The 26,478-nt window shown below is 44.4% G+C and overlaps 1 protein-coding gene across 4 annotated transcripts in view; it reads left to right on the top strand.

Moving 5' to 3' along the window:
* ADGB (androglobin) overlaps positions 1-26,478 on the top strand; it is a 633,675-nt gene that overhangs the window by 261,142 nt on the left and 346,055 nt on the right. For all 4 annotated transcript variants that reach the window (XM_033939743.1, XM_033939744.1, XM_033939742.1 and 1 more), the window contains one exon: positions 5,010-5,124. In XM_033939743.1, coding sequence (XP_033795634.1) covers positions 5,010-5,124 — 115 coding nt within the window. The remainder of the gene's footprint in view (positions 1-5,009; positions 5,125-26,478) is intronic.

Raw genomic sequence — 26,478 nt, 5'->3', positions numbered from 1 at the left:
GGCATAAGCCTTATCTTGGATCCCAAAGGAATCTAGACATTCCAACAATTTGGGATGATCCACCAAATCAAAAGCACAACTTAAGTCAAATAGAAGGATAATGGCATTACTGCCTTTGCTAAATAGATGGTGTAAAAAAATCCAAAACTGCCACAAGTACTGTTTCAGTGCTATACTGAGAATGAAAGCCAGATTGAGAATCATGTAACAGTGAATGATTGTCTAAAAGTTTGATAACTGATTTGAACTAGCCCTTCCAAAAGTTTTGTGAAAAATGGTATAGAGGCTATTGGTCTATAATTGGAGACCAAAATCGGAGATTCTTTGAAATTCTTAACGTTTGAAGTAATAATAGTAGAACTTCCATTTAGTGGAAATTTTCCAGAGTCTAAGAGATGAGTTAACCAATTAAATAATTCCATTTTAAAGCTTATATTTTTATTTATTTTATTTTATTTTTTAATTTATTCAATTTTCTATATCATTCTCCCAGGAGAGCTCAGAACGGTTTACATTAATTTATTCAGGTACTCAAGCATTTTTCTGTCTGTCCCAGCGGGCTCACAATCTAGCTAATGTACCTGGGGCAATGGGGGGCTTAAGTGACTTGCCCAGGGTCACAAGAAACATCGTGGGTTTGAACCCACAACCCCAAGGTGCTGAGGCTGTAGCTTTAGCCACTGTGCCACACTTTCATGATAGCCAGTGAACAATGATCCAAAGTGCAATAAGATTTTACATATTTATTATAAAGCTTTACAAATTGATTCAAATCAGGTTTATGAAATAACAACCATCAGCATGACAACCTTCACGGCCTCTTTTACAAAGCCACGCTAGCAGCTGCACTGCGCTAACAGCCCCAAAGCCCATAGAGATTTAAAGGGCTTCGGGGCTGTTGCCGCGCTGCAGCCGCTAGCGTGGCTTTGTAAAAGAGGTCATCATTATCCTGGGAAGCATCTTAAATAGATGGGTGTTCATATGAGATACAAGATGATCATAAAGATGTAATCTTTGATCTTAAATAATTAGCCAAATCATTTGATGCTGGGGCTACAATATGAGAAGATTGTGTAAATTGGGACATATCAAAAATATCTGAAACCAAATGAAACAATTTTCTTGTATTAGTAGCAGATTTCCCACTTTTGTGGAATATTAGGCCTTCCTTTTTTCCTTAAGTCGAAGTTTGTAATGGTGAATTTCATTACACCATCTCTCACGATCCAAATTTTTTAAATTTTTATCCATTTTCTTTCTAAACGCCGGACTAAACATTTTGCTTCATGAGGTCCATTATCAAACCAATCCTTGAACTTACCTGAACATTTTGGGGCTATCTAAACTAAACTAAACTAAACCTTAGGTTTGTATACCGCACCATCTCAACAAGCGTAAAGCTCGGCACGGTTTACAGGGTTAGGTTGAAAAGGAGCTACAATGAAGGGTTATAGGAAAGGAGCTAGGAAGATAAAGAGGGACAGGGTATCAAAGAGCAGGAGGTGTTAGATTTTTGAAAAGAGCCAAGTTTTCAGGTGTTTGTGGAAGGATTGGAAGGAGCTTGAAATTCTGAGCGGGGATGTGAGGTTGTTCCAGAGTTCTGTGGTTCTAAAGGGGAGGGATGTTCCTAGTTTTCCTACGCGGGATATACCTTTTGCAGAGGGGAATGATGGTTTCAGTTTTTGGGAGGATCTAGTGGAGTTAGGGTTAGAGGAGTTCCAGAAGAGTGGGATAACGGGAGGAAGGATGCCATGTAGGATCTTGAAAGCTAAACAGGCACATTTAAAGAGGACTCTGGAGTGAACCGGGAGCCAGTGAAGTTTGGACAGGAGTGGGGAGACGTGGTCGAACTTGCCTTTAGCGAAAATAATCTTGGCCGCGGTGTTCTGGATTAGCTGAAGTCTATGGAGTTTTTTTTTAGTTAGGCTTAAATAGATGGAGTTGCAATAATCCAGTCTAGAGAGGATGGTGGATTGAACAAGGACGACGAAGTGAGAATGATGAAAGTACGATCTCACTTTCCTCAGCATATGAAGACTAAAGAAGCATTTTTTTACCAAGAAGTTGAGATGGTCATTGAAGGAGAGAGAGGAGTCTATGATGATGCCAATGACTTTGCTTGAAAACTCAAGCTGAAGAGTGGAGCTGGAAGATAATGGGATGGAGGTGGGTAAATGACCTAATATTGGGCCGAGCCAAAGTAGTTTTGTTTTGGACTCGTTCAATTTCATTTGTACAGAATGTGCCCAGGATTGAAGGTTCATTATACATGCGGATATGTTCTCAGCGAGGTTAGTGAGGTTCGAGCCGGTCTCAAGGAGGATGAGGATATCGTCAGCATAGGTGTAGAGAGTTTCCAGGGGGGATAGATGAAGGGGTTTCAAAGAGGACATGTAAATATTGAAAAGGATAGGAGAGAGGGGTGAGCCTTGCGGGATTCCACATATCGGCTTCCAGGGAGGGGATGAGGTACCGTTTATGTTAACGGTGTAGGAGCATAAGCATAGGAATTTCGAGAACCAGTCTAGGACTGTGGAACTTATGCCTATTTCAGAGAGTTGGAAGATTAGGATATCATGATGGACGACGTCGAAAGCTGCGGAGAGGTCGAATTGTAGAAGTACAGCGAATTTGTTGCGAGAATGAAGTTGTTGTACCTTAGAGCAGTGGTTCCCAACCCTGTCCTGGAGGAACACCAGGCCAGTTGGGTTTTCAGGCTAGCCCTAATGAATATGCATGAAGCAAATTTGCATGCCTATCACTTCCATCATATGCAAATCTCTCTCATGCATATTCATTAGGGCTAGCCTGAAAACCCGATTGGCCTGGTGTTCCTCCAGGACAGGGTTGGGAATCACTGCCTTAGAGATTAGTGAGGCTAATAGGGATTCGGTGCTGAAGTTGGGTCTGAAGCCAAATTGGTGGGATAGGAGAATAGAGAATCTTTCTAGGTAGGATAAGAGTTGAGTGGATATGATGGATTCTAACATCTTGGTTAGGAGAGGGATATTTGCTATTGGATGGTAATTGGAGGGAATAGAGGGGTCAAGGTTGGTCTTTTTCAGTAGAGGGGTTAGTGCAATATGTCCCATTTCGGAGGAGAAAAGGCCCGATGTTAGAGCATTGTTTATAAGTCTGGTGAGGGAAGTGATGGCCTATGTAGAGATATTCTCGAATAGGTAGGAGGGGAAAGGATCCAAGGTACATTTGCAAGTTTTTAGTTTGAGGCAGAGTTTGGAGACTTGCAATTCGGAAACAAGCTCAAAAACGGTCCAGGATCTGTCGGCTGGAATGGGATTGGAGACAGGTAGGGAAGGGTTGAGGTCAGTAGAGATTAGGGAGTTGTAGGAGACTGTAGGCGGGAAGGAGCATCTTAGGGGATAACCTTTTCATTGAAGAATTTTGCAAGGGCATCTGCTGATAGAGACGAGGGGAGCAAGGATGGGTCAAATGTTAAACAACGCACTGATCTCATCAAGGATACTGGTATTATTCAAATAATCTGAAAATTCTGCGATATCGCCTATCGCTGGAAATATTTCAAAGCGTTTCCAAAATTCTCTAGGATCAGGTGAAGTTCTAATACTAACTGATCTAGAATTAGAAGGTAAATACATAATGCATGCTGTTTACTGCAGATCCCATTTTGTGTAATGGAATCTATTTAGTTACAAGGGTAAATGAAAACGTAAAGACAAAATACATTTAATGGCTTTAATAGAAGTAACTGTGAGTAACTGAACATATTACTTTTCCACATAGTCCCCATGCATTTGTTGAATTGTTCAACTAGTTTCTGCATTCCTGCAGAGAAGTTGTTTTTCGGCTGCTTCCGAAGCCAGGTGAGCATCCCTTCCTTTACTTCATCATGCTTTTTCTTTTCTCTCTGGGTCGCCATGATGCACCCATATCTTGTCGTCAGTGACAATTCTCTGTACAATTCTTAGATCTTCTTCATACTGTCTCAGGAACTGGGTTGCAACCTCCACACACTGTTGCTTATGCAGATCAGTAAACTGTTTGAGAACCCATTGTGTGCAGACTTTACTGTATCCCAAGTCATCATGCATTATGGCAAATGCAGATCCATAGCTGATAACCAAATTTGCAGCCAACTGAGAAAACCGTTATCCGTCAGTCTTCTCTAATCAAGGTATCCATCCTGTCAATGTGCTTTTGTGTGCACGATGTTTTTAGGCAACCAGAACGGTCTTCATTGGTTACACCTGCTCTTCCTACTTTAAACCTTTTTACCCACTCATAAACCTTTCATAGATTCATGGTGCTATGTCCATTCTGAGTCAATATCCACAGGTTTTATTCTCCTCCCAAAAAAACACACTATTTCATGTTGTATGTCGATGGTGCAATCTTGCAATGGAGTGTCCATGTTTCTGATTTCATGGCTGTCACATGATTAAAGGCTGAGCACTTCAATGGTGTAATCTTGCAATTGAGCACCATGTTTCTGACCTCATGGCTATCATACGATTAAAGGCTGAGCGCTGCACTGTGCATGGATGAACTATCCAATAGGCAATGTATGAGAACTTATGTTGCATTTTGCTAGCTCTGTTGCAGTTATTGTGTAATTTTACAATTGCCTTTAATTTTTTATTTGCCCTCGTATAACACACATTAATAACATGAACATATTCTACAGTAGTATAGTAAGGCACTTTAGTAAATCTAGCTCTATGTAAGGTCTCTAATCATCAATTAAGGATATTAATTGGCAGAACTATCATTTATTAAAATAAAAATATTTAAAGCTTGAATAATGTCATTTAAATATGTTTCTTTTTTAATGTTTTCCCACTTATTACTGCTACAATGGACTTAGCAGCAGGATTTTTCTATCTGAGAAAATCAGTTGGGATGCCTCAACACATTTCTTTGCAAATTCAATGATATCAAAAGTTATTTTTCAAAATAATATGTAGAGGATATCACTGGCAGTATATTTCGTTTCTTTTTGTTTGTTTAATCAAATTTCTCCAATATTTTAGGAAAGTTTTGCCTAGCCTTGCTACTCTCATGGAGTATGATGGACACTATCGGCATCACAGTTTGATTCTGAAACAAACTTTTGATCAGATAGCGGAAGAAGAAGTGGACGAAGAGGTAATAATCAAAATTTTTTATTGATTAGTTTTATTCTAAAGAAGGTATAGAATTAAAACTGTATAGTAAGTGAAAATTCTTATTATCCGAGGACAATCAGGCAGCATATTCTCACGTGTGGGTGACATCATCCACAGATCCCCAGTATGGACAGTCAAAAAGTGTACTGTCACTGTAAAACTTTAAGATTGCCCATATCGCATGTGTGCTGGTGCCTTCACACCTGACGTCAGCTCGCGGGTCCATCGGTTCTTAGTTTTCCATGGAGCTAAGAAGTTGCTTCACAGCGTTCTCTTCAGCTTGTGCCTTACTTTTTACATTTTTTGTGCCTTCTCAATATATTTTTCCTCAATTTCTGCTTTTTTTTGTCTCATTTCTGATAAAGTTTCATTATTTTTTGAACATTTCTGTTTTTTGGCCTTGTGCCCCTCCAGGGTATCTCCCCCTCCTAAGTGCATCAATAGTTTTCAGCTACTCTTCTACTCAAGCTTCCTCACAATTGAGTGATTTGATCTCACATCAGCAGTGTTTCCATTGATGTCAAAGATGCCTAGCAGGTGCTTTCGGTGTATTCGGACCATTTCGGCCACTGACTCACACTCTTGGTGTGTTTAGCGCCTTGGCCCAAGCATTGGGACATCATCTGCAATCTTTGTGCCTGTTTACAGACTCAAACATTAAAATCAAGGAAACCTCAATACAAGAAGGTTTTTGGTGCAACAACAAAAGCATTAGACATGCCTGGGACTTCTGATTCTGATGCTCACTGTACCTTAGCATCGACCCCTGCATCAGCTCCCTCAGCACTGAAACAAGGTGATCCTCTCCATTGTCCACCATCTGCATTCTCCACATTGGTACCGCCATCCTCTGATATTAAGAATAATAAAGAAACACAGACTTGGGTTATAGCCAACTTCCTCTGAGTTTTCCAATTATTCTTCCCTTTCAACGCATCCAAAGCGTTGATATCAAGATGACCAGTCTCTTTCACTTCAATTTCTCTCTCCTCAGAGCTCGCCCAGATCTTGACACCCAGATGCTGCATACTACACCTACAGTCAGAAAGGAGTTACTGGTGGTATGAAGAGATTCAACTAGTTGATTGTAGAATGTAGCCAGGTCAGGTTGAAGATGTTGTTGAAATCTTGATAGCTGAAGAAGAGGAGACTTCATACTGTATATGCAGTCAAAAAGGAGTTACCATTTTCGAAATTCAGCGATCCAGACTGTGAACCAAGAGGATCCTTAACCTGCGAGTCCTTATTCTTACTTAATACTGAAACAATTCTGAAATAAGCAAAAACACTTGCTGAACAAAAGAGGTTTCCTTTCACTACTGAGAATGAGAGTACCGGTGAAGAACTAGACCCCTGATACAGGCCTTTGGCTGAAACACTGATAGTTTTGGGTCCCTGTAAATAAAGAATATTTTAGTCCCAGTTCTGTAGGCCAGTGTACTTTTTGTTTCATTTGTCACTGTTTGGGTACTCGTCGATCCCTTTCTCTCTGATGTCATTGATAAAGAAAGCTAAACAAGAATATGAAAACAACTTGCCAAAGTGGCAAAAACTCATAGTAACAATTTTTCTAGGTACATCAAAATAAAAAAACCCATTAGGGAATCTGTACACCGCTTTGAACTGTGCCTAGCTGGTATATCAAATTTTTAATAAACTTGAAACTTGGGACCGTTGGATGATAAAGGAGTAAAAGGTGTGCTCAGAGAGGATAAGGCCGTAGCGGAGAGACTGAATGAATTCTTTGCTTCGGTCTTTATAGAAGAAGATGTAAGACATTTTCCTGAACCAGAAATGGTTTTCAAGGGTGATGAGGCTGAGGAATTGAATGAAATCTTGGTGAACCTGGAAGACGTACTAAGCCAAATCGACAAGTTAAAGAGTGATAAATCACCTGGACTGGATGGTATACATGACAAAACCAAAAAAATTGACCCTAGGGAATCCACAGAGAAAAATGTCCAAGAGAAACAAAAAAAACCACTTTGGAGTGACGATGTTCCTGAAATGGATTTTATTGGGAATTTCAAAGATCCAAAGGTACAATTAAGCAATCCACATAAAAATAAAGTAATCCACATAAAAACATGAAATTGCTGATCTGTTGTTTGCTAAAATCGTCTGTGGTACCTGGAGATTGGAGGGTGGCCAATGTCTTTCAATGATCACCTCAATTCCCTGGTAAAAAAATGTTATTTCAGCCTTCATATGCTGAGGAAAGTCAGATCTTGTTTCCATCAAAAACATTTTGCCGTTCTCGTCCAATCCATCATCCTCTCCAGATTGGACCATTGCAATTCTATCTTCATAACCCTAACAAAGAAAAACCTTCACAGACTCCAACGGATTCAAAATGCCGCAGCCAAGCTTATCTTTTCAAAAAGTAAATTTGAGCACGTCACACCGCTCCTTTTCAAGCTTCATTGGCTTCCGATAATTTCCAGAATCCACTTCAAATGCATCTGTCTAACTTTCAAGATCATCCATGGCATCATTCCTCCATTAATCCCGCTCTCTTGGAACTCCTCAAACCCTAACGCCTCCAGACCCATCCAAAAAATTGAAACTCTCCTTCCCCTCACTAAAAGGCATTTCTCTCCCAGGAAAATTAGGGACTTCCCTCCCCTTCAGACTCACTGAGCTATGGAACAACCTTACCTTCCCTCTTCGGAACCTTAGTGCTCTCTAACCCTTCCGTAAACAGCTGAAAACCTGGTTATTCTCTAAAACCTAACATCCCTCCTAATTTGACACCCTTGCCCTCTAACCTCCCTCTTTCCTCTGTTCCTCTTCTAACACTTTCCATGGAGTTCCTTTCAAATTACTATTCATGTAAACCGTGCCGAGCTCCACGATTGCGGAGATGGTGCGGTATATAAACCTAAGGTTTAGTTTAGTTTCGCTGATTTTTTTAAAGGGTTCTAGGGGAGATCTGGGAAATTACAGACTGCTAAGCCTCACTTCAGTGCCAGGCAAAATGGTAAAAACAATTATCCCAGGACAAGCAGGCAGCCTATTCTCACATATGGGTGACATCATCGACGGAGCCCGGATGCAGAAGCCTCGCAAGAAGACTTGCTTGTAGAAAGTAGAAGTTTTGAGTCAGCTGCACCTCGCATGCGCGAGTGCCTTCCCGCCCAGCGCAGGGCACGTCTCCTCAGTTCTCAGTTTTCTGCGGAGCTGAGAAGTCCGTCTTTGATTCTCTGCATTTAACTTTGTTACTTCGTGCCTTCTCTTTCCGCGGTTTGTGCTTATTTTCTTCACGAATTACTGTTTTCTTTTATTTCTAGTTTAAAAAAAAATAAATTTATTTTTTCTGTTCAACGGCCGGGGCAGGCCGCTCGGTCGCACCCCGTGGGCTTCGACTTTGCGGCGGCTATTTTTCCTCCTATGTCCCGGCCAGCAATGGGCTTCAAGAAGTGTAACCAGTGCCAGCATACGATTTCCCTCACAGACCCACACCGTTGGTGCCTCAAGTGCCTTGGGCCGGACCAACAACCAAAGTCGTGCGAGCGCTGTGCTACTCTTCAACCTCGAGCCCTTAAATGTCGTCGGCTTTTAGTGGAGAAGCTTTTTGGGATGGATTCTTCGACCACTTTCCCGACTTTGACAGTGGCCTCTGTCCCACCTTCGACCAAGAGTCCTTCTGGTTCCACTACTCCGACCTCAAGCCTCATCAGACCTTCTTCGTTTGCAGTGGCTCTTACCTCGACTAAACCTGCTGTATCTTCCCCTGCATCCTCAGGTCAGATAGCTCAGCAGAAGGTTCCAGCAGTGGTAATCAAGGTGGCCAAGACTTCCAAGTCGAAGCACATTTCCATTGCCTCTGTGGAACCTCCAGCCAAAGCAGGTGGTCCGGTTTCAGACGCGGATCCATCCTTGCCGGCTTCTTTCCAGACCATGTTAGAGAAGCAATTCATTCAGTTCCTCACTAATATGGGACCGAAGCTTGCTACTCTGATCCAGCCTGGGCATTCTGCAGACTCCCACAAGGTCGAGCCTCTTCCTGTGCCTCCGGCTGAGACTACATACTCTATGCAGGGAGCATAGTCTCTGCGAGTGTCTGGTCTGGCATCTATGCACGCGAAGCAAGGAGCAGATTCTTTGCAAGTGCCTCGACAGGAATCCTTACACTCCATACAAGGAGCAGAGTCTTTGGGAGTGCCTCGAGATTCCTCCATCAAGCCTTCTGAGCTTCGCTCCACAGCTTCTAGCCCTATCCATTCATTGGTAGCAACGTCTGCTTCCATCTCCAGGGTGAAGTCTCCTTGATCTTCAAGATCTGCTTCCAAGCACCACTCTCACCGACGATTGAGGCCTTCCTCGAGGCATACTTCCAGGCATACCTCTTCTTCCAAAGAGCGTCCTTCTTCCACTAAGCTTCGATCTATGCCTTCCAGTTCTACTAGACCACCGACTCCTCAGTCGAGGTCCCCACTTCCAGACCTCGAGGACTCAGTGGTTCTATTGCTTCGTCCAAGTCTCCTTTCTCTTTTGATGCCTATTTTCCTGCCGAAGCTTCATCTTCGACCCAGGCTGCCTTGATGTCCTTGAGTCTTTCTTGAGGCAAGGCATTAACGGATCAGCTATTTTTCTCTTCTTTTCTTCGTCAGATGGCTGCTGGCCTGGACAATCAATTGGATGTTGGTTCTAAATACTCTAAGGAGTACCTCGAAGTCATGCATCTTCCTCAACCTCCTGCAGAGTCACTTAAGCTTCCTCTTCACAAGCTTTTGTCTCAGACTTTTACACGATGCCTGGAAACTCCTTATGCAATTCCTGCTGTTCCAGGCAAGTTGGACTCCAGGTATAAAACTCTATATTGCAAAGGATTTGAGAATTCACAGTTGTCTCACTAATCCTTACTTGTGGAGTCCTCCTTGAAAAGATCCCATCCTTCCAAAGTTTATGCTACCGTTCCTCCTGGAAGGGAAGGGAAAACTATGGACAAGTTTGGACGTCGCCTCTACCAAAATGCCATGATGTCCTCTAAAGTTCTCAATTACAATTTCCATTTTGTCACTTATTTCAAGTTCCTCCTTGAACTTCTTCCTAAATTTCTCAGTTATCTAGATACTCAAAAGCACTTCGAACTTCAAGAGGTCATAGCTACTCTGTCACAACTCAGATTACATCTACTTCAATCTTCTTATGATGCCTTTGAGTTGTCCGCCAGGGCGACTGCTTGTTCTGTAGCAATGAGCCGCCTAGCCTGGCTTCATACCATTGGCATGGACCCTAATCTTTAGGACCGCTTGGCTAATGTTCCTTGTGCAGGCAATGACCTCTTCGATGAATCTATCGAGGCAGCCACCAAGAAACTGTCTGACCATGAAAAATCCTTTGCTTCTATTATCAGACCAAAGCCCAAGCCAGCTCCTGCCAAGCCTGCACGCCCTCCTCCAATTTTCCAGAGGCGTTTTGCTCTGAGAGCGGCTCCTTACACTCGCCCTCCTCCCAAGAAACAGCAGAATCAGAAGCAACAGAAATTTCAACCTTCTGCTGCACCTAAGGCTACGCAGCTTTTTTGACTGTTTAAAACAGAGCATAACCTCCACCGTTCTGTCTCTGAACTATCTTTCCTCTATTGGAGGTCATCGCCATCATTTTTATCACCGATGGGAGACAATCACATCTGACCTCTGGGTGCTGTCAATCACCAGGGAAGGATACTCTCTTCATTTCAATTAGGTTCCACCAGAGCTTCCTCCAAGAGAGTATCCTTCCAGTCCATCCCAGACCACCCTTCTTCTTCAGGAAGCTCAAGCTCTGCTTCATCTCCGTGCCATCGAACCAGTTCCTTTGTAACAGCAGAACAGGGGTTTTTACTTCCGATACTTCCTTGTTCTGAAGAAGACGGGCGATCTGCGACCCATTCTGGATCTCAGGGCTCTCAACAAATTTTTAGTCAAAGAAAAATTTTGCATGTTATCCCTGGCATCCCTTTATCCCCTCCTAAATCAGAACAACTGGTTATGCTCTCTGGATCTCAAGGAGGCTTATACTTATATTCCCATTCATCCGGCCTCCTGCCAATATCTCAGATTTCGGGTGGGGAATCTGCATTATCAATACAGAGTGCTGCCCTTTGGCCTGGCTTCATCTCCCAGAGTGTTCACCAAGTGCCTGGTAGTGGTAGCCGCAGCTCTCAGAAACCATGGTCTTCAGGTATTTCCCTACCTGGACGACTGGCTCATCAGAGATTCAACATCTCAAGGGGTTATTGTAGTGACCCAACGGACTACGTGGTTCCTACAGAGTTTGAGATTCAAAATCAACTTTCCCAAATCCCAACTTCAACCCTCTCAGAATCTACAATTCATCGGAGCTGTTCTGGATACTATCCAACTCAGAGCATTCCTTCCGTAACAACGTGTGGAAGTCCTCCTTCAACTCTGCCATACAGTGTCTTCCCACTCCTCCATATCAGCGAGACACATGATGGTACTCCTGGGTCACATGGCCTTCACAGTACACGTGACTCCTTTTGCCAGACTTCACCTCAGAATTCCTCAGTGGACCCTGGCATCTCAGTGGATGCAGGTTTGTGACCCACTTTCTCAACACATTGCAGTCACTCCTTCATTGAGACAGTCTCTCCGCTGGTGGATGCTCTCTTCCAATCTCTCCAGAGGCTTGCTGTTTCAAACGCCCCCTCATCAGAAGGTCCTCACAACAGATTCCTTGACTTACGCTTGGGGCGCTTATCTCGATGGTCTCCGTACTCAAGGCCACTGGACTAGTACGGATCGTCAGTGTCACATCAATCTGTTGGAACTCAGAGTGATTTTCAAGGCTCTCAAAGCTTTTCAACATCTTCTTCAAGATCAGGTAGTCCTCATTAAGACGGACAACCAAGTCGCCATGTACTATGTCAACAAACAGGGAGGGATGGGATCTTCCTCCCTTTGTCAAAAAGCTCTAAAGGTTTGGTACTAGGCAATCTGCCACAACACCTTCCTCAAAGCTGTCTACATGCAAGGGGCGAAAAATTGCTTGGCGGACAACTTGAGTCGTCTTCTACAACCTCACGAATGGACACTCCATTCCTCATCTCTTCATCACATTTTTTCACAGTGGGGAATGCCTCAGATAGACCTTTTTGCAGCTCCCCACAACTACAAACTGCCTCAGTTCTGCTCCAGGATATACTCTCCTCATCGCCTCGAGGCAAATGTTTTTCTTCTGGAATGGACGAATCTCTTCCTGTACGCATTCCCTCCATTCCCTCTCATTCTCAAGACTCTTGTCAAGTTGAAGAACGATCATGCCACCATGATTCTGATTGCTCCTTGGTGGCCGAGACAACCTTGGTATTCCCTTCTACTTCAACTCAGCAGCAGGGAGCCATTTCTTCTACCAGTTTTTCCATCTCTGCTTACAGAGTCAGGGATCTTTGCTTCATCCCAACCTTCAGTCTCTATACCTGACAGCTTGGTGCCTCTCAACTCCTCTTCAGTTTTCTCAACCTGTAAGAGACATTTTAGAAGCTGCTAGGAAGCCTACCACTAGACAATGCTATCACCAAAAATGGACACGATTTTCTGCGTGGTGTTTTTCTCACGATAAGGAACCTCAACATTCCTCCTTATCTTCTGTTTTAGATTACCTTTTGCACTTATCCGCCTCTGGCCTCAAGTCTGGGACCTTAATATTGTTCTTGCTCAATTGATGAAACCTCCATTTGAACCAATGTCTATGGCTCAACTGAAGTATCTCACTTGGAAAGTGATGTTTCTCATTGCCCTCACTTCTGCTCGAAGAGTCAGTGAGCTGCAAGCTTTAGTTGCTGATCCACCTTTCACTGTGTTCCATTATGACAAGGTGGTTCTACGTACTCATTCTAAATTCCTCCCTAAAGTGGTTTCGGAATTTCATCTCAACCAATCCATTGTTCTTCCAGTGTTCTTTCCAAAGCCTCATTATCATCCTGGAGAATCAGCTCTTCCTTCTCTGGACTGTAAACGTGCTTTGGCCTTCTATTTGGAACGCACCAAACCACACAGAACTGCTCCTCAACTTTTTGTCTCCTTTGATCCAAACAAGTTGGGACATCCAATCTCTAAGCATACCATCTCCAACTGGATGGCTGCTTGTATCTCATTCTGCTATGCCCAGGCTGGATTACACCTACAGAGTAGAGTCACAGCCCATAAAGTCAGAGCAATTGCAGCTTCAGCAGCTTTCCTCAGATCTACACCTATTGAGGAACTTTGCAAAGCTGCTACTTGGTCCTCGGTTCATACTTTCACTTCTCACTAGTGTCTGGATGTTTTCTCCAGATGGGATGGCCATTTTGGCCAGAGAGTATTACAAAATTTATTCTCCTAATTTGCCAACGCTCCCACCATCCCATTCTGGTTAGCTTGGAGGTCACCCATATGTGAGAATAGGCTTCCTGCTTGTCCTGGGATAAAGCACAATTACTTACCATAACAGGTGTTATCCAGGGACAGCAGGCAGCTATTCTCACAACCCACCCACCTTCCCTGGTTGGCTTCTCTGCTAGCTATCTGAACTGAGGAGACGTGCCCTGCGCTGGGCAGGAAGGCACTTACGCATGCGCGGTGTGACTGACTCGAAACTTCTAGTTTCTACAAGCAAGTCTGCTTGCGAGGCTTCCGCATCTGGATAAGTAACTGTGCTTTATATAAAATAAAATTGTGGAACACGTAGAAAAACATGATTTAATGAGATGGAGTCAGCATGGGTTCAGCTGAGAGAGATCTTGCCTCACCAATTTGCTTGACTTCTTTGAAGGTGTGAATAAACATGTGGATAAAGGCAAATCAGTTGATGTAGTGTATCTAGATTTCCAGAAAGCTCTTGACAAAGTTCCTCATGAGAGGCTTCTGAGAAAATTATAGAGGTAAAGTTGCAGAGGTAAAGAGTTCCAAAGTTGTGGTGCTATTACCGAAAACATATCTTGTCAACGAGTTCCAATAATTTTCAGGGAAGGAACAACTAAGAGTTTTAGGTTGGTGGACTGAAGGGAACGCGACGTACTATAAGGAATAAGTGCATTATTGATAAATTGGGGTTCTTTAGGATCAAGGGTTTTGAATACTAATAATAAAATTTTGAAAGTAATGCGGTGGTTAATAGGGAGCCAGTGAGATTTAATTAGAAACGAAGTAACGTGATCATATTTTCTACCATTATGAATAAGTTTAACAGCAGTGTTTTGGATAATTTGTAATCGTTTCTTTTCCTTTTGTGTAATATTTATTAATAATGAGTTATAATAATCAAGTTTGGCAATAATCAAAGAGTGAATTAGAATATTTAGAGATTTTGGCTCTAGGAACTTAGAAATTGACCGAATCATACGTAATCTAAAAAAGCAAAACTTTACGATATTACTTATATGCTTGTGATATGAGAATTTGTTATCGATGGTGACACCAAGAATTTTTAAGAATGATGCATGTTCTAGGTGAATGTTATCAAGGGTAAAGGGGACAGTCAAATTTATTCCCTGTTTCCATGTAAATAGTAAAGCTTTTGTTTTTTGTATGTTTAAGGCTAACATGTGGGAACTAAGCCATTGTTTAACATTCTCTAATTTTAAATTGATCTTTAGTATTTCATCTTTGTTTTCTGGATTTAGAGGATGGGAGAGTTGAATGTCGTCGGCGTGAGTGAAGGTGGTGAAGCCTATAGACTGACATAAGGTCAGTAGGGGGGACAAAAAGATGTTGAATACCTTGTGGAATACCATAATTAAGGGTGTAGGGTTTAGAAACAGAATCATTAAAAGTAACTATAGAAAAGCGATTAGACAGAAAGGATCTGAACCAATCATGTATTTGATCACAGATACCTATGGCTTTTAGTCTGTCGAGAAGTAAGGCATGATCAATGGTGTCGGATGCAGCTGACAAATCTAGTGAGAAAAGAATTAAAGATTTGTGATGATCTAAATAATAATGTTTGTATGTTTGTAGTTAGACCAATCAGTGAATATTCTGTAGAATGGTTTTTCCTAAACCCTGTCTGGTTTGGATGAAGTGCATTAGTTGATTCAACAAAATCCGATAGTTGATCAAATACTATCCTTTCAGTTAGTTTTGCTAGGAATGGTATGTTAGCTATAGGACGATAATTTCAGGGGACCTCGAAACTGGATTAAGTTACAGGGAAATACTTTTAAAACCGATAGGAGGAAATATTTTATCACTCGGAGGATAGTTAAGCTCTGGAACGCTTTGCTAGAGGTTGTGGTAAGAGCGAATAGCGTAGCTGGTTTTAAGAAAAGTTTGGACAATTTCCTGGAGGAAAAGTCCATAGTCTGTTATTTAGAAAGACATGGGGGAAGCTACTGCCTGCTCTGGATCAGTAGCATGGAATGTTGCTATTCTTTGTGTTTGGCCAGGTACTAGTGACCTGGATTGACCACCATGAGAACGGACTACTGGGCTTAATGGACCATTGGTCTGGCCAAGTAGGGCTATGAGAAAATTATGAGATAATTTCAAAGCAAAACGAAGGAACTGAACAATTCATGGACACTTGGATTAATAACAGTACCCATATCTTGAATGAGATGGCCCTCCGGAGATTATGAAAGCGGCACCACCAGAATTCAAAATATCACTATTACACTACCTAACCCACAACCTAAAAAATGGGACTTTCCTTACTAACAACGGCCACATAATAATAACCCCCATTCCAAAAAATAGAAAAGAATCCTCAGCGCTAATAACAAACTACAGACCAATAGCATCTATCCCTTCATTGTAAAAATCATGGAAGGACTAGTACACACCCAACTAATTGACTACCTTAATCAATTCTCTCTCCTGCATGAAACTCATTCCAGCTTTAGAACCCTATTCAGTACGGAGACAGTAATTGCTGCCATCCTAGACTATGCGCCTATTATTTAGTAAGGGCCTCAACGCCCTGATCATGCAATTCAACATGAGCTCTGCATTCGACTTGGTAGATCATGAGAAAATGATGCAATGCTTAGATGCCATTGGTATCAGAGCTGAGATACTAAACTGGTTTCGTGGCTTCCTCACATCCCGTTCTTACCAGGTACGCTTTAACAACGAACACTCCGACACCTGGAGCAACTCATCCGGAGTGCCACAAGGGTCACCGCTTTCCCCACTGCTTTTCAATATTTACATGTCCTCATTAGGTGTGAAACTAATCCAACTAGGAATAAAACTATTCAGCTACGCAGATGACTTTACGATCATCATCCCATTCGCCAACTCCATCTCGGAAACCATTCCCAAGGCATCCGATGCCATAATGAGATGGAACAATGGATGACAGATTTCAAGCTCAAGCTCAACCCAGAAAAAACAAAATTCTTCGTTGCCTCCCCTCACCCACTTGACAATAAAACCCCACTATGCATCAATAAACTCAACTACCCTATTCAGCCCACCATGAAAATACTAGGTGTTATTCTAGACCAATGCCTAACAATGAAGGAACAAGTGGATTCCCTATTCAGAAAAGGTTTCCTTACTCTCTGGAAACTCAGAACCATTAAATCATACTTCGATACGTCAACATTCAGAATCCTAGTGCAATCCCTCATACTGAGTCAGCTTGACTACTGCAACATCGCCTATCTAGCAATCTCACAAAAGAATATGAGACGTCTCCAAATAATGCAAAATGCTGCGATCAGACTTATCTTCGGGCTGAAGAAATTCGACCACGTGACACCCTACTTTCGGCAGCTGCACTGGCTACCAACGGAAGCCCGAGTAAGGTTTAAATTTGCCTGCCTCTGCTTCAAAGTACTATACGGCCTGACCCCCAAGTACATAACAGACCTTTTCGCATTTTCTAATAACAAACTCAAGAGAAACACACACCCAAAACTCATTTCCCCTCCAGTTAGAGGCTGCAAAATGAAAAAACACCACGAACGCCTTCTCTCTCACCAAGCAGTCCTATGGGGCAAAGACCTAGAGCAACTGCTTTCGCCCACTACATACGGGGAATTCAGGAAACGCCTAAAAACATACCTGTTCCAGAAATACCTAAACAAATGACCCGCTCTCCCTCTCCCTCCCCCCTCCCTATTCCACCTGAACTTACAGCACTGTTATAAATATAATCTGTTATCTTCATCTTATCGTAACTTTACGTTGCTATTTATCCCCAACAGGTCCTCTTGAATTAGAGGCTGAAATAAGGAATGCCGACCTAGATGTGGTGGCAATATCTGAAACTTGGTTCACAGACTCACATGGGTGGGATATGGCTAAACCGGGCTACAATCTACTTCGTCAGGACAGAGAGGGCAGGTTAGGAGGGGGGGTAGCTTTATACATTAAAGAGGACATCAAAACCACCAGGATCACAGATGTCAAGTACACCGGGGAGTCCCTCTGGGTAAACCTGGCAAGAGGCAGAGAAAAATGCCTGTATCTAGGTGTGGTATACAGACCCCCAAGACAACTGGAAGACATGGACGCAGAATTAATTGAAGACATAGAGAATATCACTCTACGAGGAGAAGCTGTACTGTTAGGGGACTTCAATATGCCTGATGCAGACTGGAACTCATTTTCAGTGACAACCAACGGTAGCAGGAGGCTCTTAACCTCCATAAAGGGAGCACATCTCAAACAAATGGTAACGGAGCCCAACTAGGGCCCAGGCGATCCTCGACCTGGTACTCACCAATGGGGAAAGTGTCTCAGAGGTCTCAGTAGGAGATACGCTAGCCTCCAGCGACCACAACATAATATGGTTCAACCTTAGGAAAGGCTTCCCTAGATCAAACACGAAAACAAAGGTACTCAATTTCCGGGGCACAGACTTCGCACGCAAGGGAGATTTCGTCCATCGGATGCTGCAGGACCAAGCGGAGACCGATGATGTAGAAGCTAAGTGGTTAACACTGAAATCAACCATACATGAAGCAACTAGCCGCTTCATATAATCAGTAAATAAACGACAAAGAAACAATAAACCCCAATGGTTCACCGCGGAGATCTCGCACCTCATTAAGGAGAAGAAAAAATCATTTCTCTCCTACAAGCGCATGGAGAAACGAGAGGCAAAGGTAGAATATAGGACCAGGTCTACAGCGGTCAAAATGGCAGTTAGGGAGGCAAAACTTCGAGTGGAAGAAATTCTGGCAAAAAACATTAAAAAGGGGGACAAATCCTTCTTCAGGTATATTAGTGACAGAAAAAGGAACACAGGCGGGATAGTACGCCTTAGAAGACCGGACGGAAGTTACGTGGAAGCAGATTCCGATAAAGCCGAACTACTGAACAATAATAATAATAATAATAACTTTATTTTTGTATACCGCAATACCACAAAACAGTTCAGAGCGGTTTACAGGATAAGAGACTGTACATTAACAGTGAAGTTACATCAAGGTTATAGCGAAGTTAACATCGAGGTTACAGCATATCAAGAAGACAGTTCAGGGCGATTTATACAATGTAGGTGCAGAGAGTTAGTTAGCAATTATATGGTATAAACCAGTGATAATTACAAAAATGATCCAGTAACTGTTGCATGGGGGGAGGGGAAGGGAAAGGGAGATAGGCAAGGGATTATTAGTTCGGTAGGGGAGGAGCGGGGGTTAGAGGAATTTGTCAAAGAGGTATGTTTTGAGCGATTTCCTGAACGATTGATAAGTAGGGGCAAGAGAGATGAGAGTGGACAGGCAGTCATTCCATTTGCCAGCCTGGAAGGAGAGGGTCCTGTCGAAGAATCTTTTGTGGATGCATCCTTTTGGGGAGGGGTAGGCAAACAGGTGTGCATTACGTGTACGGTTAGAACCTGGGAAGGTGAAGTGGCGTGACAGATATATCGGGGCTGAGCCAGTTAGGGTTTTGAAGCAGAGGCAGGCGAATTTGAAGATGATCCTTGCTTCGAACGGTAGCCAGTGAAGTTTCCTGTAGAAAGGGCTGATGTGGTCTGATTTTTTGAGCCCGTAGATGAGGCGGACGGCGGTGTTCTGGATAAGTCGTAGTCGTTTAGTGGTTTTCTTGTAGGAGCCCAGGTATATGATATTGCAGTAATCCAGGGAGTTTAGAATTAAGGATTGGACCAGCAAACTGAAGGTGGGGAAATCAAAGTAATGTTTGATGGAGCGGAGTTTCCAAAGGGTGGAAAAGCATTTTTTGACCTGGGTGTTAGTGTGATCTTCTAGAGTGAGGCATCGGTCCAATATGACTCCGAGGATTTTTATGGTAGAGTTGATTGGATACGTTAAACCATTGAGTTGCAGGGTGGTGGACGTTAGTTTGTGGTTGGGACTTGCAAGGAAGAATTTGGTTTTTTCTGGGTTTAGTTTCAGTTTGAAGCAAGTGGTCCAGTTTTCTACCATGGTGAGGACCGTAGAGATGTATTGTTCTGTCTCATATGACAGTGAGGTGATGGGTATGATGATTGTAATGTCATCTGCGTAAATGTAGGATTTCAGGTTACGGTTCGATAACATGTGACCCAGAGATGCCATGTAAATATTGAATAGTGACGGGGATAGGGGGGAGCCTTGGGGGACTCCACAGGGGTTGCTCCATGTATGGGAGAAGGTTCCGTCGTTGTGGACTTGGTAGGTTCGGTTTTTTAGGAAGCCTGTGAGCCAGGTTAGTACTTGTCCGGAGATGCCTATGGAGTCGAGGCAGCTAATCAGAATGTCATGGTCTACTAGGTCGAAGGCACTGCTGAGGTCGAACTGGAGTAGCAGTGCGCTGTTTCCCAGTGAGAATAGTTGGAGGAGGTGATTGGTTAGTGAGGCTAGCACAGTTTCCGTACTGTAATTGGTGCGGAATCCAGACTGGGAGTCATGGAGGATGTTAAATTTCTCTAGGTAAGACGTGAGATGGTGATTGACAAGTCCTTCCATGATTTTTAGGAAGAGAGGAATATTGGCGATGGGTCTGTAGTTGGAGGTTACAGAGGGGGATTCTTTAGGGTTTTTAATTATTGGAGATACGAGGATGTGTCCAAGTTCCAGTGGGAAGTGGCCGGTTGACATGCACAGGGTGATCCAGTTGAAGAGTTCTGCTTTGAAGGGGAGGGGGGCAGTTTTCATGATGGTTGGAGGGCAGTTATCTAGTAGGCAGTTGGATTTGGAATATTTTGAGTATAGCTTGAGGAATAGGCTCCAGTCTGGGTTTTTGAAGTGAGACCAGGTCATGTCTGCTGGTGAGCCATCATTTTCTGGAGAGGGTGGATGAATATTTGGGTAAGTGCTAGTTATTGTGAGTGTTGTTTTCAAGTTGAGAATTTTGTTGGCGAAGTAGTCAGCTAGTTTTGTTGGGGAGGGTGGTAGATCTGTGGGGGAGCTTTTATGTGGGACGGTGTCAAATAAGGAGTTAACTATTTTGAAGAGTTTATTAGTGTTTAGGGATGGGGTGTTGATAAGTTGAGAGTAGTGCTTGTGGCGCTTTTCTTTGATCATTTTTTTGTATTCTGTGACTTTAGTTCGCCATGAGTGTCTGTCGTTGTTTGTGCCTGATTTGCACCAGGTTCTTTCCAGTTTGCGTACTTCACGTTTGAGGGCAAGAAGATCTGCATCGAACCATTTGGCAGAGGAGTGGTGTTTTTTCTTGTAAAGTTTCAGTGGAGCAATGTCATTTAGGGTCTTATTGCTGAAATTGTTCCAGTCTGAGATGAAATTGGGGTCAGGATCTGGGATGGATGTTGGGTTGTAGTGGGACCAGAATTCTTCTGGGTTGAGTTGGCCTCTAGACCATTTTGTTTTTTCTTTGTGGATGGTTCTTGGTTGTTTTTTGGTTTGTTTTATAAGCCAGTGTAATTTGAAATTGCAACGGAGGTGATCAGACCAGGGGGTGGCGGACCAGTTTTCTTCTTTAAGGTTAATGCTGGGGATTGAGGGGGTATTGGGGAGGAAGGAGATTAGATCTAGGTGATGGCCTTTGTCATGGGTTTTTGTGGGAGGTGGTTTAGAGTAACCTAGGGATGTTAGGAAGGAGAGGAGATCGGTCACGTTGGAATTTTCTTCTTGTTCAAGGTGTAGATTGACGTCGCCTGCGAGAAGGTTGTGAGTGCCCGCGACGGAATTTGTGAGGAGGTATTCGTAGAAATCTTCTTTGGCTTGGTTCCATTTGCTGGGGGGAGAGTAGAATAGTGTAATCGTTAGATTGTCTTTGCAGTCAGCTTTGGAGATTTTGCAGGAGAGGATTTCCAGAGCGTTGGTCAGTTTAGAATCGAGGATTTGGAACTGGAAGTGGTCGCGGAGGATTATTGCTAGGCCCCCTCCTCTTTTAAAGTTTCTTGATAATGGAATGATTTTGTAGTTTGGAGGGAGTAGGTCTCTGATGATGGGGTCATGATCGGAAATTAGCCATGTTTCGGTGAGGAGTAGGATGTCGAGGTGGGTTTCATCTAGCCAGTCTTTGATCAATTGTGCTTTGTTTCTAGCTGAGCGGATGTTCAGATAGGCACCCAAAATTGTTTGGTGTTCCGAGGGAGTGATAGGTTGAGTACTTGGTAGATTTTTTAGGAGCCTGTTTCTTTTTTGTGTTGGTCTGGAGGAGTGTCGGGTGGAGTTGATTACAGTTATCGGGAATGGGCCTGATTCCTTGTAGTCATGGAGGGTATTGGAGGGGAGAAGTGGTTTAACTGGTTTGATGGTTCTGTTCCAGGTGAGGTAGGTGGGGATGGATTCGAATGCTAAGGTTCTGGTGATCCAATTTCTCGTGCTGAGTAGATAAAGGAGGAGGAGAGTTAGCAGTTTTCCTGTGAAGTTAGGCATGTTGGGCCTTGCCGAGGTTGGATGGAGAGTGGTGAAGGGTTGAGTAGGGGTTTGAGGGGGAGATTGATGGTGCTGGGGTGAGTTGAGGTAGATCTAAAGAGTTGAGGAAGATTGATTCTGCGGTGGTTGGTAGGAGGGGAATCCGAGGTTGATGAGTCTAGCTGGTGGAGTATGCAGTTGGGGTATACTGTTGGGGGACTGAAGTCATGCGGGGGGGAGAGTGATTGTTAAAGCGTGTAGATAGGTGAAGGAGTGGTCATGCAAATACTTAGCTGTTAGGCCAGTCTGGGATATCCTGGTCAGGTTGGAAAATTTGGGAGCCGTCGTCGGCTCGAGGCTGTCTGGTCCGGTTTTGAGGCGGCAGGTCTGGAGAGCTGGGAGAGGGTGGTGTAGGGTGGAGAGGTAGATTTGGGCTCCGCTTGGTCGCTTCGCGAAGGCGCGTGCTAAGGCGCAAGGCACGCGTCTTTGCCGTGCGCCTTCGCCGGCGCGCCGAACGGCTACGCGCCGTTTGGAGGCAGTCTTTTTTAAGATGTCCCGGCAGGGTTTGTTAGGGGGGCGGAGCTAACTCGGACGCCCAGCCCAGCAGTAAGATGGTTGAATTCGGGAGAGGCAGGAGGAGACGATGTCTGCGGGCCCCACTCGGGAGGAGGGCAGGCGGGCTCGGCGGGTGCGCGAAGGGGCAGCAGCCGCTGCAAGGAATGGCTCCACGCGCCGTTTGGAGGTAGTCTTTTTTAAGATGTCCCGGCAGGGTTTGTTAGGGGGGCGGAGCTAACTCGGACGCCCAGCCCAGCAGTAAGATGGTTGAATTCGGGAGAGGCAGGAGGAGACGATGTCTGCGGGCCCCACTCGGGAGGAGGGCAGGCGGGCTCGGCGGGTGTGCGAAGGGGCAGCAGCCGCTGCAAGGAATGGCTCCACGCGCCGTTTGGAGGCAGTCTTTTTTAAGATGTCCCGGCAGGGTTTGTTAGGGGGGCGGAGCTAACTCGGACGCCCAGCCCAGCAGTAAGATGGTTGAATTCGGGAGAGGCAGGAGGAGACGATGTCTGCGGGCCCCACTCGGGAGGAGGGCAGGCGGGCTCGGCGGGTGTGCGAAGGGGCAGCAGCCGCTGCAAGGAATGGCTCCACGCGCCGTTTGGAGGCAGTCTTTTTTAAGATGTCCCGGCAGGGTTTGTTAGGGGGGCGGAGCTAACTCGAACGCCCAGCCCAGCAGTAAGATGGTTGAATTCGGGAGAGGCAGGAGGAGACGATGTCTGCGGGCCCCACTCGGGAGGAGGGCAGGCGGGCTCGGCGGGTGCGCGAAGGGGCAGCAGCCGCTGCAAGGAATGGCTCCACGCGCCGTTTGGAGGCAGTCTTTTTTAAGATGTCCCGGCAGGGTTTGTTAGGGGGGCGGAGCTAACTCGGACGCCCAGCCCAGCAGTAAGATGGTTGAATTCGGGAGAGGCAGGAGGAGACGATGTCTGCGGGCCCCACTCGGGAGGAGGGCAGGCGGGCTCGGCGGGTGCGCGAAGGGGCAGCAGCCGCTGCAAGGAATGGCTCCACGCACCGTTTGGAGGCAGTCTTTTTTAAGATGTCCCGGCAGGGTTTGTTAGGGGGGCGGAGCTAACTCGGACGCCCAGCCCAGCAGTAAGATGGTTGAATTCGGGAGAGGCAGGAGGAGACGATGTCTGCGGGCCCCACTCGGGAGGAGGGCAGGCGGGCTCAGCGGGTGCGCGAAGGGGCAGCAGCCGCTGCAAGGAATGGCTCCACGCGCCGTTTGGAGGCAGTCTTTTTTAAGATGTCCCGGCAGGGTTTGTTAGGGGGGCGGAGCTAACTCGGACGCCCAGCCCAGCAGTAAGATGGTTGAATTCGGGAGAGGCAGGAGGAGACGATGTCTGCGGGCCCCACTCGGGAGGAGGGCAGGCGGGCTCGGCGGGTGCGCGAAGGGGCAGCAGCCGCTGCAAGGAATGGCTCCACGCGCCGTTTGAATACTTCTGCTCAGTCTTCACCTGTGAAGCACCGGGACACGGTCCGCAGTTGAAGGCAACACAAAGCACAGAAGACCCGTTTCAGAATTTTGAGTTCACACCAGGTGAAGTTTACAGTGAACTGGCAAGACTCAAGGTGAACAAAGCCATGGGACCAGACAATTTGCACCCAAGAGTGCTCAGAGAATTGAGCGATGTCCTGGCGAAACCGTTTGCTGAGCTATTCAATCTCTCCCTAAGTAAGGGGAAAGTTCCCCTGGACTGGAAATTAGCTAATGTCGTTCCTCTGCATAAAAAGGGTTGCAGGGCAGAGGCTGCGAATTATAGACCTGTGAGTCTCACATCAATAGTGTGCAAACTCATGGAAACACTAATTAAAAGCAAATTGGACACAATCTTGAATGAAGGGAATCTTCGGGATCCCAGTCAGCATGGATTCACCAAGGGTAGGTCCTGCCAATCCAATCTCATCAGCTTCTTTGACTGGGTAACAAGAAAGTTGGACTTGGAAGAGTCTTTGGACGTCGTGTACCTGGACTTCAGTAAAGCTTTTGACAGTGTCCCACACCGCAGGCTGCTAAGCAAGATGGAATCGATGGGGTTAGGAGAGACACTAACTGCATGGGTCAATGATTGGCTGAGTGGCAGACTTCAGAGGGTGGTGGTTAATGGTACCCTCTCTAAAACATCGGAGGTGACCAGTGGAGTGCCGCAGGGCTCGGTCCTGGGTCCACTCCTTTTCAACATATTCATAAGGGATCTGACTCAAGGGCTTCAAGGTAAAATAACACTATTCGCCGATGACGCCAAACTATGTAATATAGTAAGTGAATGCAGTTTACAGAATTATATGGCGCAGGACCTGCTTACATTGGAAAGTTGGTCCTCAAACTGGCAGCTAGGCTTCAATGCTAAGAAATGTAAGGTCATGCACCTCGGAAGCGGAAATCCATGCAGGACGTACTTCTTGAATGGAGAAACTTTAACTAGGACTTCAGCAGAACGAGATTTAGGAGTAATCATCAGTGCAGACATGAAAACTGCCAATCAAGTGGAGAAGGCTTCATCTAAGGCAAGGCAGATATTGGGTTGTATCAATAGAAGTTTCATCAGCCGAAAGCCTGAAGTCATAATGCCGTTGTACAGGGCCATGGTGAGACCTCATCTGGAGTACTGTGTGCAATTCTGGAGGCCACATTACAGTAAAGATGTGCGCAGAATTGAATCAGTTCAGCAGACGGCCACCAGGATGATCTCGGGGTCAAGGGTCTCTCGTACGAAGAGAGATTGAATAAATTGCAGCTCTACACTCTCGAGGAATGTAGGGAGAGGGGAGACATGATCGAAACATTTAAGTACCTCACGGGACGTGTCGAAGTGGAAGATGATATTTTCTTTCTCAAGGGACCCTCAGCCACAAGAGAGCACCCGCTCAAACTAAGGAGCAGAAAATTTCATGGCGACACCAGAAAGTATTTCTTCACAGAGAGAGTGGTTGATCATTGGAACAAGCTTCCAGTGCAGGTGATCGAGGCAGACAGCGTGCCAGACTTTAAGAATAAATGGGATACCCATGTGGGATACCTACGAGGGTCAAGATAAGGAAATTGGGTCATTAGGGCTAAGGAAAAACATAAAAACTTCTATGCCCAAAAAATTGCTAATGTCTCTATTAATAGTAGGAGCCTTTTTATATTGGTAAATGATCTATGATACAGAAACCTTTACTAACACTCATGAAGAATTTACTTTATCTGTGAATAGTCTGGCGGACTTTTTCAATCTCAAAATACAAAAATGAAGATCTTCATTTTAAAGTGCTATATTGGAATTAATTTATGATATATTTATGTGCACTTGTTGTTTGATTTTAAAATGAATAAAGAATTGGGAAAAAAAAGATCTTCATTAACTGAGCCTGCAAAACCTCATTAGTGTTATTCTATTCTGCAGGACTCTGATGCTCCTAGAACTGATTTCTACTGGAGCAAGTTTACAGCTATTGATTGGCAATTATTCAACAAATTTTACAATAAATATGTCAAATCTTATTGTAGACTGGATACAGGCCAAGTTGTTAATCTGGATTAATTCGTTATTATCCTTAGGAAAATTCCCAGTGCAACATGGTCATTTAATGATCACACCAATCATAAAAAATGCCAAAGAACCCTCTAATATAGCATCCAATTTTAGACCTATCGCCAGTATTCCCTTGGCCACCAAAATATTGGAAGGGTTAGTAAATGTTGAACTTACTACCTATCTGGAGAAATACAATATTCTTCATGACAACCAATCCGGTTTTAGGGCAGGCTACAGCACAGAAACAGTAATAGCTTCACTGATTGATCACTTGCACTCACTTTTTAGCTTAGGTTCAAGTGCTATAATTTTGCAACTTGATCTAAGCAGTGCATTTGATTTGGTGGACCATTCTATTCTTTTGGACTGTGTAGAATCCATCGGACTCTCAGGCAATGTCTTGAACTGGTTCCGAGGGTTCCTGGGAAAAAGATCCTACAAGGTGCTAAAAGACGATATTCTTTCTTATGATTGGGAAAATTATTGCGGAGTACCTCAGGGCTCCCCTTTGTCTCCTACCCTGTTTAACATCTATCTTGCTTCATTGGGCAACCTTTTACAG

The sequence above is a fragment of the Geotrypetes seraphini genome, chromosome 3 (assembly GCF_902459505.1).
Source record: "Geotrypetes seraphini chromosome 3, aGeoSer1.1, whole genome shotgun sequence".
Lineage (NCBI taxonomy): Eukaryota > Metazoa > Chordata > Amphibia > Gymnophiona > Dermophiidae > Geotrypetes > Geotrypetes seraphini.
The sequence above is the reverse complement of the archived record's forward strand: the minus strand, read 5'-3'. Positions and strand labels throughout refer to the sequence as shown.